At 41.5% G+C, this 16437-nt stretch overlaps 2 protein-coding genes across 3 annotated transcripts in view; both read left to right on the top strand.

Moving 5' to 3' along the window:
- EPHX4 (epoxide hydrolase 4) overlaps positions 1 to 1662 on the top strand; it is a 49937-nt gene extending 48275 nt beyond the window's left edge. For both annotated transcript variants that reach the window (XM_066372221.1, XM_066372220.1), the window contains exon 7: positions 1101 to 1662. In XM_066372221.1, the coding sequence (XP_066228318.1) occupies positions 1101 to 1332 (232 nt within the window). In that variant the 3' untranslated portion in view covers positions 1333 to 1662. The remainder of the gene's footprint in view (positions 1 to 1100) is intronic.
- Positions 1663 to 4106: 2444 nt separating this feature from the next.
- LOC136398353 (lysophosphatidylcholine acyltransferase 2B-like) lies at positions 4107 to 14248 on the top strand. The gene is given in 2 exon segments (XM_066372670.1): positions 4107 to 5696; positions 13985 to 14248. Coding segments are annotated over 2 exon segments (1854 nt in total).
- The last annotated feature ends 2189 nt before the right edge of the window (positions 14249 to 16437 follow it).

Genomic DNA, 16437 nt, shown 5'->3' with positions numbered 1-16437 from the left:
GTAATTAATACCATCCCACCTTTCTGTAGCAGAAGGTGTCAAAAGCTTTAAAAATATTTATACTCTTTACCTCAGGAATTCATCTTTCAGGACTACCTAAAGAAATGACCTGGAAGGCCAACAAATACTTGTGCACAAAATGCTAATTATATTATTACTTAAAACAAGTGGTGTTTTAAGTGATGCTATGATCTAAGTGTTCAAGTCATTTATGGGCTATTATGCCATAAAAGAGTATCTTTTATGGTTATTTTTGAAAAACTTTATGAAACCAGAATGTTCTTGTTATAATTTAATATGAAATTTGCATATATGTACTGTGTACATTATTGCATTGTATTTATAGTATGCTTTAAAATATATGCATAGGAAGTGACCAAAAGGTTATCTTTTAATAACAGAATTATGCATGATTTTATTCTTTATACTTTTTGTATTTAAAAAAATATACAATAAAACTTTGTTTTAAAAAGATTTTTGTGCAAGATAAATATAGTATCATGTTGTATTAAGCTCAGTCCATATATATTTTCTGATTTTCCAGTTTCAATTTTCACATAAAATGCATTGCTATCTAACAAACAATTTAAAATATATTTAAACAATAACAGTGTAAAGCTCTGTTTCATCACATTGTTCAGAAATTCTTGTATCCTTTTAAAGTAAATTATTCCTCATAGTGATGAATTCCATAGTTAATTTATAGGCCTCATTATAAATTTTGCTAGCCTCATCCAATTAAAATTTTTATTGGGCTCTTTCTTAAATAGACTTAAATATTTTATTGTCTGGATCGATTGCCTAAAGCAGTGTTTCTCAACCATTTTTTCATCATTACCTCCCTAAGGAACCTTTGTAGACATTTTCCCCTAATTGTCTCCTCCCCATGAAACTTTAATATCTGCTTAGGTACTATATGTATATTCATAGTTTATATATAGAGAGAGAAAGATGTTTTTTCACTCTTCCAAGAACCAATTTTCACCCCTTTGGTGGCAATATTTCAACCCCTTTGAGAATGTGTGGCCTGAAGAAACATTATGAAGAAATGTTATTTTACATTTTAAAATGAGTCTCAAGCCCACGTTTTGTTTTTATAGCTGCCTGCCTCTCAAACATCACATGGTGGCCACTCCAACACTACTACTGTGGGGAGAGAAAGACGCATTTATGGAAGTTGAGATGGCTAAAGTCACAAAGATTTATGTGAAAAACTATTTCAGGCTAACTATTTTGTCAGAAGCCAGTCATTGGCTTCAGCAAGAACAACCTGACATAGTGAACACATTGATATGGACATTTCTAAAAGAAGAAACAAAGAAAAAAGATTGACTTTTCTATATCTTCTATGAGAGGTCTGTAATAAAATCTCAAAATTCTTTTTTTAAAATTGTTCAACTTCTTTAAGCATCACTAGGAAAAAAATTGTTTTAATGTGCTTTATCATAGATAAATATCCTGACAAATGTTACTGAAAAAAATCTGAGAATGTGTGTGAACTTGTAACATAATTATGTTGATTTTCTTCTGTTGTATTTTACACAGAAATTCACCTGCCTTAAAATGTATACACTTTATGAAAGGAAGTTAGGGAAAGTGGCTTAGTTTTGGTTTCTCTCATTCTTTATGCTGTTAATATATGGTGCCTTTTTCATACATACATTAAAGATTATCCATATTAAAAGGCAAACCTTCAATGGTGTAAAATTTCATTTTATTGTTCAAAAGTTCTTTTAATTATTTTTAACCATTTTAAAATTCTATTATCAAATCTCTTGGGTTCATAGTATTTTATTAGTTTGAAGGTAAGTATGACTAAATGAATATTCACTCTTAAATATTTATTAAATGCTACATATAGTGAGATTAACAAGAGGTGATGTGAAGATTCTCACATATACATACATATTTATTAAACATTGCAAAGTAGGGAAGCATATTCATTAAATTACTTGCCTTAATTCTTCAGCTAAGTTGGTGATTTAGAAAAAGGGTCAAAATATCCTTTTCCCCACTCAGTGGAACAAGAATTTAATACTGTATTTCCTATTGCAGAGGCTTTTATTGTTTTACTATCTGACTTATATCCAGCATGCAGAAAAAGGGACTAGCTCATTGTAGGAATTCAAATAATTTCTTACCAAATAATTGCTATATCTGACACACTGCTAGGTTCTGTGGGAGAAATATAAAGGAGAGATGACAGGGTAATAACAGGTAATATAGAACTTTCCTTTAAGAAGCATACACATAATGCAGGTAAATGAAACAAAATTTTAAGAATAGTAATGAAGACACAAATAAGAGTGGGAAGAGTTACAGAATAGAGAACAATACCAGCTCAAGGAACTATTCATTCTCTTGGGTTGCTTTCCTTGGCAAGGAGACAACCAGTAACATTGCCTAACCATGGTTCCTTAGAGGCTACAACTGTGTTCCCTTGGTGAAAGGAATGTTTTCCTCAAGAATAGTTCTGATAGTGACAGAAGAAAGAGGAATATCCCTAAGAATTCTCATTATTGTATGCTAGCAACTTGTATTTATAAATAAAAGTCCAGTTTTCTATATACATTATACTTGTGCCTCATAACAACATTGCAAAATAGAAAGTATTACCATTTTACAGATGTAAAAATGGGATTGGCCAATGTCCACAGTATAAGTGTTGGAACCAGAATCTGACTTAGATCCATCTGGTTGTAAACCCCGTAATCTTTACACTAAATAACATTCCGTTTAAGAGATTCTGGTGTCTACACTGCTCTTCCTGTTTATTGATAACCTGGTATGCTCCAAGAAATAGAAACATCTCTCTCAGTAACCTTCAATTTGATTTTTAATTCTGATAAGAGGAATTTAAATTAGCAATTAGCAAACACAGGAATACTCTATATAGCACTGTCAGAGTTGCAAATGCTACAAAGTACAGAGGATAGCCTAGTTCATACCAACTTTGCTTCCTTTTCTATCATTTCCAAAGGACAAGAGTAAAGGGAAGGGACAGAAGTTTGTTGACTGTGTTTTGATGTAATAGAGTAATCCTGACTTATTTTCATGAAAATGTAAATGATTTTTTTTTTGTTGTTAATTTAAGAGAGGGGCCTGGAGAGAGAGGATGAGGGAGTTAAGCATCAATTCATTGTTCTACTTAATTGTTTCATTTAGTTGTACACTGTTAGTTATTTCTTATATGTACCCTAACCAGAGATTGAACCCACAACCCCTGTGCGCAGGGATCATGCTCTATCCACTGAGCTACAAAGGTGATCTTAAAGTTTGTTGTTGTTATGTCAGTTTGGAATGGTGACTGGTTCATGTGGACTAGTGTTAAGAATGTGGACTAATGTTAAGAATGTGAAGCACCCTGGCTTCATAGCTCAAAGGTCACTGGTCGGACCCCTGGTCAGGGCACCTACAAATATACAACTAAGTGAAACAATGAGTTAATGCTTCTCTCTCTCTCTCTCTCTCTCCCAAATCAGTGGGGAAAAAATTTTTTAAAAAATATGAATCAAACATGCCATGACTAATTCTCTCTATGATAACAGATATATTCTAATTCTCAATGGGTATGGAAAAGTGTTTATAACAGGTATCAATGCTCAAGGGTGCCATCAGTTAAATCTCTTAGCATAAAGAGATATTAATATCACTGTAGAAATCAATCTTTAGGGAGAGAAAATGAATTTGACTTACCAACTGCCAAAGCATTTCACAGCAAGTACACTGTATTAGTAGTAGAATTTAAATTGTTATTAATATTCATATATTTAAATTAATATATCCCTAGTAGCTATATACTATGTACTTAATATAAACATCAGAATTGTTATATGAAAATAATTTATTAAGCATATATATCAAAAGGGAGGCATTTACAAAAAGCCAAAAAGATTGCACTGTTATGATTTTAATTCTGCTGCGTTATTTACCATTTTTAATTTCGGATTTTAAAAGTGATACATCATTTCCTATTAACACACAATTGCCTCTAAGAGTTCTAATTATGTGCGAACAGAAAGCGCACGATGGGGAAGGAGTACGCTCTGGGGGCTGACCCCAGCTTGCAGCTCCCAGTGTCCTGAGACTTCGGAAGAGTCGGCCTCATGGCTCAGGACACCTCCGACTGGGAGTTGGAGGTGTGGGAGTCCGCCCTCCATCTAGAGAAGAGCAAGTCCTTGTACCCACCAGCAGTGGCCAACCCCTTCGTGCAACAGACGCACATCACCGCGTGGCGCTGGGCCTACATCATCCTGGTGGGGGTTGTGCTGGTGCCCGTGCGGGTGTCCTGCATTGCGGTCCTCTTCATCTTCCTCTGGCCGATGGCTGTGCTATCTACCATAGGCTGTTCCGCTCACCCAGCCAAGCCTGCCAGGAGTTGGAGAAGAAAACTGCTGCAACCGGCCCTCAAATTCTTGTTCCAGGTGACTTTCTTTGTAGCAGGGTTCCTGGTTAAAGTGAAAGGGAAAAAGGCAACCCGAGACGAGGCCCCCATCCTGGTTACAGCACCGCACTCTACTTTCTTTGACGCAATCGCCTGTGTCGAGGCAGGGTTACCTTCGGTGGTCTCTGCGAGTCAAAACGCACTGATCCCAGTGGCTGGGAAATTCCTACTGTCAACACAGCCGGTGCTTGTGACTCGAGAGGACCCCAATTCCAGGAAGACTACCCGGAATGAAATACTGAAGCGAGTGACATCCAAAAGAAAGTGGCCACAGATCCTGATTTTCCCAGAAGGAGTGTGTACCAATCGCACGTGTCTGGTTACTTTTAAACTAGGAGCCTTCTCTCCAGGTGTTCCTGTGCAGCCAGTGTTGCTCAGGTACCCAAACACCCTAGACACGGTGACTTGGACCTGGCAGGGGTTTACAGGCTTCCAGGCATGTATGTTGACCCTGAGTCAACTCTTCACCCGGGTAGAAGTAGAGTTTATGCCCGTTTACATCCCAAATGACCAAGAAAAAAAAGACCCCATCCTTTTTGCCAATACAGTGAGGATCAACATGGCAAATGCTCTGGGGGTGCCCGTGACAGACCATACGTACGAAGACTGCAGGTTGATGATTACTGCAGGTAAACTCCAACTACCCATGGAAGCTGGTTTGGTAGAATTTACAAAAATTAGCCAAAAATTGAAGTTAGATTGGGATAGTATTCATCAGCATTTAGATGAATATGCCACAATTGCAGTTGCCTCAAACGGAGGGAAAATAGGACTTGAAGAATTTGCCAATTACTTAAAACTCCCCATTTCAGAACCCTTGCAACAACTTTTTGCCCTTTTTGACAGGAATAATGATGGCAGTATAGACTTCAGAGAGTATGTGATAGGCCTGACTGTCCTATGCAATCCTACCAACACTGAAAAGATTCTGCAAATGTCATTTAAGCTCTTTGATCTCGATGAGGATGGTTTCATAACAGAAGAGGAGTTGGCTGCTGTACTTCGGGCAGCTTTTGGAGTGCCAGATCTTGATGTTTCCAGACTCTTTCAGGAAATAGCTAGACAGAACTCAGAGTACATTTCATATAACAACTTTAAGAAATTTGCCTTGAAGCATCCAGAATATGCCAAATTATTTAAGTCATACTTAGACCTCCAGGCAGCCTATATATACACACTACCACAAGTACAGTTTTAACCTCTGTATTTAAATGTTAAAGTCAGCCCTGAAAATGGTGCAAGTACCTTCCAGGTAGAAACTATGAAATAAAAATATTTCTTTGAGGAAAAATACAATAGTTTTTACTCTCAGTGGTCTGGGGACATAATTATGCTATATAAAATATACTTGAGGAATATATATTTCTTTTTATTTACTTACTGATTATTATTTTTTAGAGAGGAAGAGAGAGGAGTGGGGAGGAGAGGGATGAGAAGCATCAACTCATAGTTGCTTCATTTTAGTTGTTTATTAATTGCTTCTCATACTTGCCTTGACTAGGAAGGCTCAAGTTGAGCCAGTCATCCCTTGCTCAAGCCAGTGACCTTAGGCTCAAGCCAGTGACCTTGGGCTTCAAGCCAGAGACCTTGGGCTCAAGCCAGTGACCTTGGGATTATGTTGATCATCCCACCCTCAAACCAGCAACCCTGTACTCAAGCTGGCAACCTTAGGATTTCAAACCAGGGTCCTCTGTGTCCCAGGTTGATGCTTTATCCCAGGGGACCCCAAACTATGGCCCGTGGGCCGCATGCGGCCCCCTGAGGCCATTTATCCAGCCCTTGCTGCACTTCCGGAAGGAGCACCTCTTTCATTCCTGGAGTGATGTATGTGGCGGCGCCACAAAGCGTGATGTCGCTCACGTACAGTACTACTTCTAGTGACACGGGACGCATGCGTCACGGCTCCGGAAGCGCATCATATCACTTGTTATGGCTAGCAGTGACAAATATGGAACCGGACATTGACCATCTCATTAGCCAAAAGCAGGCCCATAGTTCCCATTGAAATACTGGTCAGTTTGTTGATTTAAATTTACTTGTTCTTTATTTTAAATATTGTATTTGTTCCCATTTTGTTTTTTTACTTTAAAATAAGATATGTGCAGTGTGCATAGGGATTTGTCCAGTTTTTTTTTATAGTCTGGCCCTCCAACAGTCTGAGGGACAGTGAACTGGCCCCCTGTGTAAAAAGTTTGGGGACCCCTGCTTTATCCACTGTGCCACCACCGGTCAGGCAGGAATATATATTTCAATTAGATTTTATAGTACCAGTTTTTTTCTTTTGAGGAATAAAACTTAGTTATGATATTAATGCACTATTAGCAAATATCTCATTTTTTTTTCATTTATAATACTAAGATTAGGGAAAAAAGAAAAATATCCTTAAATGTGTACATCTATTATAAAACAACTGTTGATACATGTCTTTAAAGATATAATTATTTTAGATATGTAAAATGTGAGAAAATGTGTACTTTAGAATCTAAGAAATTCAGAGAAGTGTCATATGTGGCGATGAGAAACAGTAGCTGTTGTGTCTGAGGAGAAAGCTGGTGACCAAAGAGGCAGAACAGCACCTCACACACAGACATAAAGCAGGTTCAGGAGTCATCTGGACACCCTCAACACCCACTGCCGTATTCACAACCCACCCAGCCTTCAACTTGCTTCCCACCTTATATGTTCAGAATGGCTAATAATGCTCATTGATTCTAGATAACAGGGTTCTTCTTTTCTCATGAAAGATATTTTTAATTAGGTGGTTTTGATTCTCCACCATTATGGGTTGTTGACAGTAACTGACAGTCTAACAGATGTACAGGGTGGAAACATATTCTTAGTTATAATGACAGAATAGCCAATAGAATGTTACATATGTGAACTGCTAACCTTTGTTTACTCTGAGCAAATGAGCAGTATGTGGACATTTGAAATGCATGTCTGTTTAAAATTCTGGCATGTGAAGTTAGTTGTTCAATTCTATAGTTCATTTCGTCTTTTTTTTTTTCATATGAAAAGTACCTTACAATGGCATCACCAGATGTTCATCAATCTCCTTTCCATTTTGTAAAGTCCACGTGTGTCTACCCTCTGGCAGTCTGTAAGTTTATTATGACACATTTACATGGAAGGAATGGATTGTTACCCTCTGTGCTTCCTTTTGCATGGGGTTGACATCTCCTTTTGGCACATGGACTCTAATTTGTATCATCTGAATACTTCCTTTCTTGGATCATAGCCTCTAGTTTCTGTTTAATTTGGTTCCTCTCTGGGGCCTTCAGATTTTTATTTATTTTTTTACATATTTATTCAGCTTTTTAAATTATTATCAGTTTGAGTGTTAGTTCAATGGAAGTTACTTTATTGTGCTCCAGCACAACTCTGGGCATCCTGGTCTCAGTGGAGGGCAGAGCAGATCAGAGTCCTGTGAAGAGAGACTGGTGTCTGTGGCTCTGGGAAGAGAGCCATGGTGAAAGCTGCCCAGACCCCTGTGCTGAGTCACTCTCCCACACCTCAGACACCACCTTTCCCAAGTCAATATGCTTGTAACCTAATGGTAGAAAAATAAGAGATCTAGTCATAAACCTTGTTTACCCAGCATGGTTCTAGTTAGTGCCTTTATTTTACTCAAGGCCAGAGGAGCATTATAGCCCATCACCTCTCCCTATTTTTTGCAGAGAAAACATATCATTAAGAACTCCACTGGTGCCCTGCCTGGGTGGCTCAGTGGATGAAGCCTTGACCTGGTGGACCAGAGGTTGTTGGTTCAACCCCCTGGTGAGAACTCAGTGAAACAACGCAACGAGCTGATGCTTCTCTCTCTCTTTGTCTTTTTCTCTCTGTCTCTCTCAATGGAAAAAAAAATTTTTTTAAGAAGAACTCTACTGGCAATAAATAAATACATTAAATTATCGTTCTTATTCTCTTTAAAAAATATTTTCAGGATAAATGCCTTTATACTGTTTCTCAAAGTAGCCCAAGTGTTCTTATTTTACAAGACAAAATAAAGATAAGGAAGAGTAAAATATAGTATTGGGAATACCATTGAAACAGTTATATATGGCATGGCTGCCCTTTATTATTATTTGTAAGTATGAAGGTGATTATTTAGAATGAGAAAAGAAATCACAACAAACCACAATTTCTGGAAAGCTTATATCACAAACACAAGTTATAAATACAGGAATTCTGACAAATTCTATTTTGTATAATTCTCAAAGATAGGGAAAAATTGCATGTTCTGCATTACTGAGAATATTCCTTTTGTTCTGACTAGGCACCACTGAGAACTGAAGCCTCTGCTTACTGTGTATACTTCTCTCACTACCCGTTTATTTCCAGCACCCTTTGCTATAAGACATCTTCACATAATGATGTGACCTTGGGCTCTATTACTTCATGTCACCATGTGAGATGAATCAGCTAAGTATCCCTAGAAGCCATTTCTACACCAGGACAGGGAGCAACTTACTTAGATGTGAAAGTGATTGTGAACCAATAAATATGTCTTGCTAATTCAAACTACCGTATCTCCAACTTAGTTTCATTGTGGCTAAATCCTAAATATGCCTATAGCCACTCAGTGTCACCAGATATGGTGGGACATTTGACTAACAGGAAAAATAGTCTGGATATTTGTGGTCAAAATCTCTCATTTTTGCAAACTTTACAAAAAACATACCCAAGTAGACACATTTCTAGCAACCCTACTAGAGACTTGTGCAAGTGGGACCCCTAAAGCTTAAACTGCAATAGTTAGCTTCCTGGTATTTTGAGTAGAAAGGAAGAGGAGATGAATGGGAGAAAGGTGAGCAGATGGGGAAAGCTTAAAAAAAGGGAAAGAAACATCAAATACTGTTTTCATATTATTTTCATGTAGTTCTCACCTGAGAAAAGGAGATGAATAAGTGATATTTCATAATCCTCATTGTCTCAGTCCATTAGGACTGCCTAAAATACCATAGACTAGATGGTTTAAACATTTATTGTTCACAGTTCTGTAGGCTAGGAAGTTCAATATCAATGCACTGGCAGATTTGGTGTCTGGTGAAAGCGTGTTTCCTGGTCCATAGATGCCTCTCTTCTTGCTGTGTCCTCACCTACTGAAAGGGGCAAGAGAGCTCTCTGCAGTGTCTTTTATAAGGGCACTAATCTTATTCATGAGGCCTACACATTAATGACCTGATCACCTCCCAAAGGCCCCACTTCCAGATATCAATGGGGAATTAGGGTTTCATATATGAACATTTAAAAAACTTTTGATTTTAGAGAGAGAGAGGAAGGAAGACAGAGAAAGAGAGAGATAGGAACATCGATCTGTTCCTGTATATGCCCTGACACCTCTGCACTTCAGGACAATGCTCTAATCAACTAAGCTATTGGCCAGAGCTATAAAAATTTGGGGAGGACACAAATATTCAGTCTATAGCACCCACCCAGCTTGATATTCCCATGATACTAATACATATACATGTCATTCAAATACAATTTTTAAGATACACTGGAAAATAGTCATGTAAATAAGAGATTTTCACTTAAAAGTAGTGGCCAAGGTATATCTTTATTTGAACAATGGTATTTATTATTCAAACATATGTTTAACTTTAAAATTGTTTCTAATTAGAAAATGAAGTACACAAAAAACTCAGGGTCATTTATTCTTATCTTTTATTTTTCATTTTTCCATAAGTCTTTAGTATTAGTTAAGCCGTGATTCAGGATCCCAGGGTGGGATGTACCCAGGTCTCCCTTCACATCCCTGGGATGGAGAGAAGAGGAGACCTGGAGTGCAGCCAGTTCAGATCTTCCCAGGAAAGGTGCATTCTGCCTGGCGGTCATTCCAGGCTGACATTCAAGATATGGTGCAGAGGGACTTGTACACCACTACTATTTCCACAAAGAGACATCACCCATTCTAGTGATCATTGCCTTCTCACGGTAGTGGAAGTCCAGATAGTTCTGCCAACAGTTCCTGTTCTGGTTCTGGTTGGGAAAGTGGCTGTCAAGAGGGGTAGCCTGGTAGTTCTTGATTTCATTCTTGATGTCTTCTGCCATGTTGCTGACTCCTAAAGATGCCACTGAAGACCCTAGCAGCTCTGTATGACCCACCAGCAAAGTCACCGCCATCTGACCATAAGTGGAATTTCAGGTCATTTACTATATTCTACTTTTAAACCTCAAAATGTTTAACATAACTTTATTTAACCCTTTAATACATAACATTAAAAAAAGTTTTTTAAGTGAAAGGAGGGGAGATAGACTCCCACATGTGCTCCAACCAGTATCCACCTGTCAATCCCTGTCTGGGGCTGATGCTTTAATCAACCAAACTATCCTGAGTGCTGGGGCCAAGACTCAAACCAGTCAAGCCACTGGCTGTGAGAGGGGGAAGAGAGAGAGAAGGGGGAAAGGGAAGGTAAGAAAAGCAGATGGTCACTTCCTCTGTGAGCCTGACCAGGGATTGAATCTGAGACAGCCACATGCCCAGCAGATGCTCTAGCCACAGAGCAAACTAGCCAGGGCTTTAAAAAACTTTTTATTGTAAAAAAAATACAGATAAAACCACATCATACAAATCTAATAATTATTATTATAAGTATAGAATATATAGTAAATATTTTTAAGATGAACACTCTTGAAACTAACACTGGAATCATGATGTAAAACTTCCAGCCCTCTCTAAGCCCCCAATCATAATATAACCTCCTTCCTCCCAAAATTAGACCACTTTCCTGACTTTTATATTTTCACTTCCTGTGTTTCTTTACCTTTTCATCATTTAAATGTACATAGTTTCTTATCTGTAAATTGGGCTCATAGCACTACCTACCTAAATGGTGGTTGTGGGGATTTTAATATCAGTGACCAAGGCCAGGCATTGGATTCGGGCAGACAGTAAAGGAACCGTGGAGCCGTGAAGCATTGGGCAATTCCCATTTAATAGATTCTCACAACAGTGGATGTGCAAACAGGCAAAGAAAAACTGCCTCTCAAGGCAGCAGGTGAACAAACAGCAAAACAGCCAGTGGCAGGCAAGCGATCCGCAAGCACCCATAGCCTTACACAGGCGATACACACGTAACTCTACCATGTGCTCACACACAAATCAAAGTGCAAGCGAGCAAGCCTAACAATTGTTTTCCCTACAGGGATTAATTGAATTAATACATATAAAGCAGATAGAGCAGTTTTCTTACTAATAAGCACTCAATAAATAACTCTTATATTATCTCTAACCTCTTTTAAACAGGAATAATTAACAATCAATTATCCAGTGAGGTTTTTTTTTTTTTTTTAATTTATTCATTTTAGAAAGGGGGGTGGAGAGAGAGAGGAGAGAGAGAAGGGGGGGAGGAGCAGGAAGCATCAACTCCCATATGTGCCTTGACCAGGCAAGCCCAGGGTTTCGAACCGGTGACCTCAGCATTTCCAGGTCAATGCTTTATCCACTGCGCCACCACAGGTCAGGCTCCAGTGAGGTTTTAATTAAGGTATTTGAATAACTAAAAAGAGCATAATTTGGAGAAATGGTTACTTCTTGGTCAACCTTAGGGAAAACAGCTGTGTAGGCTTGCTCGCTTATACTTTGCGTGACTAGTGAGGGAGCACATGGCAGCACCACATGTGTATAGTCTACATAATGTTAAGAGTGCCTGACCTCAGGGTGGATGGTGGATTGCCTACCAGCCATTATGAGGGGCCATTTTTGCTGTTTGTTTGCCAGCTACCGTTGAGAAGAGGCTTTTCTCTACTGGTTTGCTCATCCACTATTGCAAGACTTTATTAAACAGGATGGCCCACAACTTTCTGGCTCTGCAGTTCCTCTACCATCTGCCCAAATCTGATGTGAATCTGCCTGGCATTGGCCACCAGCATTACACCAACCTTATTATATAAGGTCCACATATTTTCCAAGCAATTAATATTTCATTTATTACTTCCTACAGGGCTTCTGAATGCAGCAGAATGAATGAACTTTCTTCTTTTGGAGAAAGTATTAAAATAAAATTAAAAACCCAAAAGAATTTTTAAATGATTCCATTCCAACTACCTTCTTCAGGCAAAATATTCAAAGTTCTATACTCATCCATCTTCCCACTTTCCTGCTCAAAGGCTCTGCTCCTACCTACAACCTTCTTCACCGTCATAAATTTTGTGGCTTTATAAACAAAGCTCTGAAACATAACCTTACACTTATCAGCTGAAGTTCAAGAGCAGTTATATGCGTCACTCCAGACATTGCATAAACCCTTTGCAGTGGACTCAGGAGTGTTCTCACCCTTGCTGCTTTCATTTCATTAAAAAAAAATATATCACTGATTGATTTTTAGGGAGGGAAAGACAGAAACATGGATCTATTCTGTATGCCCTGACCCGGAATGGAACCCACAATCTTTGGATCAGGATGAAGCTCTAACCAACTAAAGTATCCAGCCAGGGCCTGGTGATTTTATGTTATCCTCTACATCCTTGCACCCCCAATTTTTCTTGCCCAAAGCCATTAAGTGAAGGAGTGCCACTCGCGGCTGGAAAAGTCTTGTGAACCTGTCTTCTGGGGGTTGGGTGGGAGGGGAGCACTGACATTCCACATAGTGTAGAAAGGCTGAACAGGTCGATTTGAACTGAGTTCTCAATAAAACACCCTTTTTTTTTTTTTTTTTTTTTCATTTTTCCGAAGCTAGAAATGGGTAGGCAGTCAGGCAGACTCCCGCATGCGCCCTACCGAGATCCACCCGGTAGGGATCCACCAGTAGAGAAAAGCCTCTTCTCAACGGTAGCTGGCAAACAAACAGAAAAATGGCCCCTCATAATGGCTGGTAGGCAATCCACCATCCACCCTGAGGTTATGCCCACCAGGGGGTGACGTTCTGCCCCAGGGGGGTCACTCTGTTGCATCCAGAGCCATTCTAGCGCCTGAGGCAGAGGCCACAGAGCCATCCCCAGCGCCCGGGCCATTGGAGCCTCGGCTGCGGGAGGGGAAGAGAGAGACAGAGAGGAAGGAGAGGGGGAGGGATGGAGAAGCAGATGGGCGCTTCTCCTGTGTGCCCTGGCCGGGAATCGAACCCTGGACTTCCGCACTCCAGGCTGACGCTCTACCACTGAGCCAAACGGCCAGGGCAGGTGCTCTTCATTTTAAAAGGTGTTTTGGGGCACGCCCACCAGGGGCGACGCTCTGCCCTTCCGGGTGGATCCTGGTCGGGCGCATGCGGGAGTCTGTCTGGCTGTCTCTCCCCATTTCCAGCTTCAGAAAAATACAAAAAAAAAAAAAAAAAAAATGAAGAGCACCAACTCAAAAATAAAGAGGAACTGGGATAAGGAACACGAGGGATGGGCAAACCCGGGTAGGGTATCCCGCCCCCAGCGCAATGCGGTAGGGTACTTGCCGGCAGAGGTAAACAGAGCTACCACGCCTGCGCACAGCCTGCCCGGGTCAAGTGCCGGCGCGGCCCGGGCCTCCTGGGTTTTCCCAAACTGCAGTTCGTCTAGCTGCTGTAAGGGACCGTCTACAAATTGACCAGACGCATTAGCCTTTTCCCGTAGTGGGCGGTTCCGGGAGGAGCTGACCGTTGTGTCGGAAACGCGGCTTTCCTCTGGAGGCGGGGAGTGAGACTGTGGACTGAGCCTGAAGGGCGCCGCCTACCTCGGTGGGCCGTGGCCCGCTGTGGGCAGGGCGGCCCGAGCCGCGGGTGTGAGCGGTGCCGGCTGAAGGGGTCGGTGTCGGAGCAGTTCAGCCACGAACTGCTCAGGCAGGAGGATGCGGGACTCTGGCCGCTCAGTCGTCCACGCGCCCACCTCCGCCGCTGAAGCTGTGGCTCCGTCTCAGCCCTCTGTCCTCCTCACCTGCTCTCCTCGCCTCAGGCCATGGCGAGGTGTGCCCCAGTCTCCTCCCTAAAAGCGAGTTCGCTCTCCCTGAATAACCAATCCGAGCACCTCGGAGATCGTATACCAGATTCAAAAAGAAAACTAGTATCACTGTCACGGTTCCGTGCAGCGCCGGAGGAGAGAAGGGGGGGAGGAGCAGGAAGCATCAACTCCCAAATGTGCCCTGACCAGGCAAGCCCAGGGATTCGAACTGGCAACCTCAGTGTCCAGGTCTTCTGAGTCCTCTTTAAACAATTTACCAGAAATGCTTATATAGAAATACTTCTCAATTGCAATCCGGCTTCTCCTCTCCACCTAGAACGCATCAGCTCCCAGCACTCCCAGCTCCCATGAAGACCTGAGCAGATGGAGGGTTGTTGTGAAGCTTAGCCCAGGCAATGGTGAATCCAGCTGAAGTAACTCAGTTATTTTTTTAAAAAAAGCTTAGACATATTCTCTGGTTATTTTCCATTTACACCATAACATTGACTCTTGAACTTTTAGTGTGATCAAAATCACCTGGAGGACTTGTTAAAATTTTAGATTTATTGGGTCCCAGACCATGGGTCTGATTCAGTTGGTCTGGGATGGGGCCTGAAGTTTTTGTTTCTAACAAGGTCCCAGGTGATGCTGATATTGCTGGCCTGAGTCACACTTTGAGAACTAGAGTAAACATAGTTACTACTAATAACTAACAGTGATGCAGCTTTCTACATTTAAAAAGCGCTTTCTGTGCTCACACTTAAAAGGCTCCAGCAACTATGTAAAGCCAGTGGCCAGGGCCACCATCATAGCAGCTGCCTGGCCCATGCAGGTTCGCATTGGATTCGGACAGTCAGTAAAGAAACAACGGAGCCACCTGGGTTCGATTCCCAGTCAGGGCACACAGGAGAAGCGCCCATTTGCTTCTCCACCCCTCCGCCGTGCTTTCCTCTCTGTCTCTCTCTTCCCCTCCCGCAGCCAAGGCTCCATTGGAGCAAAGATGGCCCGGGCGCTGAGGATGGCTCTGTGGCCTCTGCCTCAGGTGCTAGAATGACTCTAGTTGCGGCAGAGTGACGCCCAGGATGGGCAGAGCATCGCCCCCTGGTGGGCAGAGCGTCGCCCCATGGTGGGCATGCTGGGTGGATCCTGGTCGGCGCATGCGGGAGTCTGTCTGACTGTCTCTCCCTGTTTCCAGCTTAAGAAAAATGAAAAAAAAAAAAGAAAGAAAGAAACAACGGAGCCAAAAACTGGTGGGCTATTACCTTTAATCCTAGCTTGCACCCAGCGGACAAGTAAAAACACACACTGGGCTCCAAAAGCCACTCACATTCAGTGCTCACAAAGCTACTGACTTATCCGAATTTCCTAGAATCAAAGGTTTCTAGCTCACCAGACTTATTCACCTCTGTTCCCCATCTCCTTCCTTCTCCCTGCACAAACTCTGCACAAACTGGCTTCTCACTCAACACTCCGCCATCTTGGCTGCTTCTCCTGGCTGACTCCATATGGCCTCTTTCTGCTTTCCTCTCTGCTCTCTGTTCTAATGCTAATCTCAGGAACTAAGAGAGAGCAAGCTTCCAGCCTGCCCCACTTTATAGTGCAGAGATCAAAACTTGTAAATCCAATATACAAAATAGGGAAGTCTCTAATACAAAGTCACTTATCTGGGGCATGATGGCATTGCACCACCCCACATCAAAAAGGGTGGGAAAGGCATCCCAGTCTGACGCTCTATCCACTGCGCCACCACCTGGTCAGGCCAGATAAAATATATTATGCTCACTTTGTTAAAGATGGCGCTGCCCACGTGGAGGCCCGTCAGCCAGGTGATATTAATGTGTGTTGGGGGTGGGCTGTGGGCAGGCAGGATCCTTGTAGCCTGGGGCTTGGTTTTAGAACTAAGCCTTTCCCACCCTTTTTGATGTGGGGTGGTGCAATCCCATCATGCCCCAGATAAGTGACTTTGTATTAGAGACTTCCCTATTTTGTATATTGGATTAAAGGTTTTGATTTCTGCACTATAAAATGGAGGTAGACCGGGAGCTTGCTCTCTTGGTTCCTGAGATTAACATTAGAGAGAAGAGCAGAGAAAGGCCACATGGAGGAGACCAGGAGAAGCAGCCAAGATGGCAGAGTGCTGAAGGAAAAGC

The sequence above is a fragment of the Saccopteryx leptura genome, chromosome 3 (assembly GCF_036850995.1).
Source record: "Saccopteryx leptura isolate mSacLep1 chromosome 3, mSacLep1_pri_phased_curated, whole genome shotgun sequence".
NCBI classification, from domain to species: Eukaryota; Metazoa; Chordata; class Mammalia; order Chiroptera; family Emballonuridae; genus Saccopteryx; species Saccopteryx leptura.
This window is presented reverse-complemented; position numbering and strand designations above follow the sequence as displayed.